This window comes from Ammodytes marinus (genome assembly GCF_949987685.1).
Source record: "Ammodytes marinus genome assembly, chromosome: 13".
In the NCBI taxonomy this organism is placed as follows: Eukaryota; Metazoa; Chordata; class Actinopteri; order Uranoscopiformes; family Ammodytidae; genus Ammodytes; species Ammodytes marinus.
Genome location: NC_137217.1, coordinates 30,533,798 through 30,538,797, shown reverse-complemented (window position 1 = coordinate 30,538,797; position 5,000 = coordinate 30,533,798). Strand labels below are relative to the sequence as shown.

The window sequence follows — 5,000 nt, the reverse complement described above, 5'->3', positions numbered from 1 at the left end:
TGGGCAAAGGATAGTGTGTAATAGAGAGATCCTAAACCCATTCCCCTCTCCTGAATTATTAATTGAATTCAAATAACAGACAGAATAATTTTCTTAAAATATCTCAATCATTTTTCACCTTTAGGCCTTAAAAATGTGTGGGTGGGTAAAACAACAGGGATGCAGCAGTGTGTGTGTGTGTGTGTGTGTGTGTGTGTGTGTGTGTGTGTGTGTGTGTGTGTGTGTGTGTGTGTGTGTGTGTGTGTGTGTGTGTGTGTGTCTGTGTGTGTCCTGCATGATTTTGGGAAATTAGTATGAGTAGGACGTCAGTAAAACTTTTAATATGAGTAGGACATTAGTAGGGCTTTTAGTATGAGTAGGCCGTTAGTAGGGCTTTAGTATGGGTAGGACGTTAGTAGGGCTTTTAGTATAAGTGGGACGTTAGTAGGGCTTTTAGTATGAATAGGACGTTAGTAGGGCTTTTAGTATGGGTAGGACGTTAGTAGGGCTTTTAGTATAAGTGGGACGTTAGTAGGGCTTTTAGTATGAATAGGACGTTAGTAGGGCTTTAGTATGAGTAGGACGTTAGTAGGGCTTTTAGTATGAGTAGAACGTTAGTAGGGCTTTAGTATGAGTAGGACGTTAGTAGGGCTTTTCGAACACAGAGTCTATTACTTTACTGTCTCTCCTTCATGTTGGCATTTCTCTAACTTGATGACACAAACCTCACAACCATCTGTTTCCATTAAACAGCAGGCCTGGGTTTATTTCAAACCCCCTTCACTTCAATTTTGGACCGTTTTTTTTTTTCCGGCGTATATATATCCGCACGTTGGAGCAGCACACAGCAGAGGGATGGCCAGGCTAAATGTTGTACTAAGACCACGGGGTTAAATATGATAATGAGTACAAATGGGATTATTAGGAGGCCGCGTGTCATCAGTCTGACTGAACCGTGATGTCAAACCAGCCAAGCAAATTCAATTAGGTCCGGCCATTACTCTCCAGCGCTAGTGGAGACGTATCGAAAGGCCTTAAATATTGATGGAAACATAGATGGAAACATAGATGCCACATTTGTTCATCTCCACAAAGGTGAACTCAGCTCCTCCGCACGGTAATCACGGATGCTAAATATAAATATACAGCCCCGGGAAAAAAATTAAGAGACCAGTCTGGATTTTTCTTCAATCTTCATCTCTACATTACTTATTGAAAAATGCTCTAAATGACAATATTTTTTATTGTGAATTTGGTAGAAATGTTGTCAGTAGTTTATATTATAAAATCAAAATGTTCATCTTACTCAAACATATGCCTCTAAAGAGTGAAACAAGAGACACTGAACATTTTGAGTGGTCTGTTAATTCTTTCCAGAGCTTGTATATATACACAGCCTGTCCATTCGTCATGCTGCGCCCAAGAGCCACTGCACTGTCTGTTGTCGTTTGCTACATTGAGTACTGTGTGATGTGAAACTTAGAAACATTTCTCACTATCTTTTTTGGAAATAAAGCTTATTCCATCATAGCCGTGGTTTATAAATGAATAAAGAAGGAACATCAATGACCCTGATGGTTACTAAGTCTTATATTCAGGACATACATATCTGCTCTGTTTGAAATTCCTCAAAAAAAATTGTGTTTAATTGGACCAAAGTTAGTCTCGCAAAGCCAGACCAAACTACAGCAAGTAGTATGGTCTGGAAGCAGTCCGTTTAGAGCCGTCTATTCGGGGGGAAACTGGGCTGGCCTGTTTTTATTTGTTTAAACCAATCACAATCATCTACGGCGGGGCTAACCCCGGGAAGCAGCCAATGGAGGCGTAGCGTTGTTTGCCGACGCTTAATAGACGCTGGCTGAAGTGGTCAAGCCAGACTAGACCAAAGTCAATACCAACATCAGCCATAAAGGACAAGGTGGAATATTTTAAATTTAAGGGCATAGGCTGAAGCGTATAGTTGGAACAGCAACTCTTCTCTCTTTAATATCATCATTTTCTACCTTTAAAAATCAAATACATGGGAGCTCCGGTGGTGTAGTGGATAGAGCGTGTACCATATTGGCTCCGGCCTTTCGTTGCAGTGGTCGCGGGTTTGAATCCGACCCGTGGACCTTTACTGCAGGTCATCACCCCTCTCTCTCTGTCTGTCTCCCCAATTCAACTCTGTACTATCTAATAAAGCTTGAAAATGCCAAAAAATAATCTTTAAAAAAAATCAATCAAATACATGTTATTATTATAGCCCCTTACCACAAACAGTCATTTGTTTCAGAGGGCTTTACACTGTGTTCAGCAAGACAACACCCTCTGTCTTTAGACCCCTTGACTCAAATGAGGAACAACTCCCCTACCAAAACCTTTGACGTGGAAAAAATTACAGAAGCCTTGCAGCTGTTGTATTGCCCTATTGCATTGAGTATTACTAGCCTAATATTAACTGCTATATCACTGTTTTATGGTTTTATGGGGCCTGAGAGTATAGGGCAGTTGGCAACCACCGTGTTAATATGTTACTATGTCTCTGCTATTCATACACAGAAGCAAACAGACTCAGACTTACCTGCTGTTGAACTTCTCAGGATGCTTCTCCCTCATGACGTGGAAACGATGTGCGATGGAGGCGTCCTGAAAAAGAGAGAAAGAAATCTTTAGTTCAGATATAAGTTTTACTTAAAGGACAACTTCACCCATACGGAACCGGCGTTTCTATCATTATACAATCGCTATTATAATATAATGAATGATTTTTTCATGATTTTCTTCCCTCAGTCTTTCCTTGGCCCAGCTGTCCTGTTAATCCCAACCCTACATTTTACCATGTGTGATGTCACGCATGGTAAAATGTAGGGTTAGACAGTGAGACCATAAAACACTCTTTCGGTCTTTTCTCAGGCTAGGATGAACCGATTTCAAAAATGTTTGCACATTTATACTACATAGGATCTCAGAGTTCAACACACCTTCATATTCCCACCGGTGAAGAAGGTCTTTAATTGTTTTGTGAATAATCCTGCAAGTGATCCCATCCTCCTTCAACTTTAAACAGTGGAGTTAGCGATTCTAGAGTGTTTTGTTGTCAAAATCACTTATTGTTAAAATCAGTGAATATCTCGTCACGATCCGCTACTATGCCTTTCCTTACTGTGTGTTCGCTGCATTAAATAATCAGCTTAATCTAGTATATGCTTTCGGATATATGTTTTACTTAATTGTTTTGTAAAGAATCCTGCAGGTGATCCCTTCCTCATAAAACTTTAAAGGTGGAGTCAGCCATTCTTGTTGTCCATTTTTTTTGTTGTCACAATCAGTGCAGTTCTAACGATTCGCTACCTGTACATACTCTGCGTTCGCTGCATTAAATAATCTGCTGTTTACAAACAACCTAGGCTCTGTAAACATCTGTTAACACTGGATATTTTGTTTTCAGCGTGCAAACAGTACAAAGTGAGGAGATATTCACTAATTTTGACAAAAAAAAGTGATTTTGTCAACAAGAATCACTGACTCCACCTTTAAAGCCTGACTGTGTTGCATTGTCCAGTATGTGATTTCCTCTGTACAATGTGTCTTCCCTCTTAACATCCAAATCAACTTTTTTTTTCTGGTTCATTCACTTTCCACAACTTCCCAACCGGTGCCGCTCCACCTCCACCCTGCCTGCTCCCCGGTGTCTAGATCTACGAGGTGAAAGAAGCAGCAGGAACAGCAGTGTGTGTGTGTGTGTGTGTGTGTGTGTGTGTGTAGGTGTGTGTGTGTGTGTGTGTGTGTGTGTGGGGTTGATCCCGGGATGGAGAGGTATTGACAGAGAAGCCTGACGAACAGCGTGCCACCTCCACACGGGCTAATTAATTAAACACACATCGAGAGTAATCACAGCTCCAGCTAACCTACAGGAGGCTGAGACACCCAGGCAACCAAGTTGTTTTCTCTCTCTCTCTCTCTCTCTCTCTCTGTCTCTCTCCCTCTCTCTCTCTCTCTCTCTCTGTCTCTCTCTCTCTCTCGATGTGACTCTCGACCTTCCTCTCACCCTCCCTGTGATTCCACCCCTCAATCCCTCTCTTTCTCTGTTTCTCTCTCTCTCTATCCCCCACTCTCTCTCTCTGTCTCTCTCTCTCTCTCTCTCTCTCTCTCTCTATGTGATTCCAACCCTCACTCCTTCTTCCTCTCTCTCCCTCTCTCTGTCTCTCTGTCTCTCTATCCCCCCACTCTCTCTCTCTCCACCTCTTCTTCTCTCCCTCTCTCTGCCCCCCCACTCTCTCTCTCTCTATGTTTCTCTCTCACGCTCTCTATCTATTTCTCTATGTGATTCTACCCCCCCCCCCACACACACACACACTCTCTCTCCCTCTCTCCCTCTCTCTGCCCCCTCCCTCTCTGCCCTCCCCCATGCTCTCTCTCTCTCTCGCTCCCTCTCTCTCTCTCTGCCCCCCCTCTCTCTCTCTCTCTCTCTCTCTCTCTCTCTCTCTATGTCACTCTCTCAATCTCTCTCCCTCCCCCTCTCCCTCTCTCTCCCCCCTCCCTCTCTCCCCTCCCCCCTCTCTCTCTCCCTCTCCCCTCTCTATCTCTCTCGCCCTCCCGGTGTGCGCCCCGGGGCAGCAAGTGCAGCCTCACTGGTGTTTCGTGGTGTTAAGGCGAGGCAGTTTATGTTACATATGTTAGTGTGGTGTGACTGACAGCGGCGCCTCACCAGTATATCAACACCATCTCAGTCTGTAACACTGTTAGCTTGTCTCTACGTGTGAATTTTTACACAATAAGGTATATATATATATATAGAGAGAGAGAGAGTACAAATGATGGAGGTTGCTAATAGACTAAAATTTCCTTTAATTTTAAAATATAATTTTTTTTATAGTATATTAAGTTGTATGTATGTATGTATAGTTCATAAATGGGAAATATAGTATCGCCAATTGTACAGAGAATATATGGATTAAGAGAAGCGAATATTATAAATATTTTTATTTTTTTATTTTTATTATTTTTTTTTATTTAATAAATATTTTTTTTTTTTTTAC

General features: G+C 42.0%; 1 protein-coding gene across 3 annotated transcripts in view; it reads right to left on the bottom strand.

The window, feature by feature from the left end:
* Window positions 1-5,000, bottom strand: part of dgkb (diacylglycerol kinase, beta) — a gene marked incomplete at both ends in the record, with an annotated part of 94,294 nt that overhangs the window by 33,780 nt on the left and 55,514 nt on the right. For all 3 annotated transcript variants that reach the window (XM_080040142.1, XM_080040143.1, XM_080040144.1), the window contains one exon: window positions 2,543-2,607. In XM_080040142.1, the coding sequence (XP_079896268.1) occupies window positions 2,543-2,607 (65 nt within the window). The remainder of the gene's footprint in view (window positions 1-2,542; window positions 2,608-5,000) is intronic.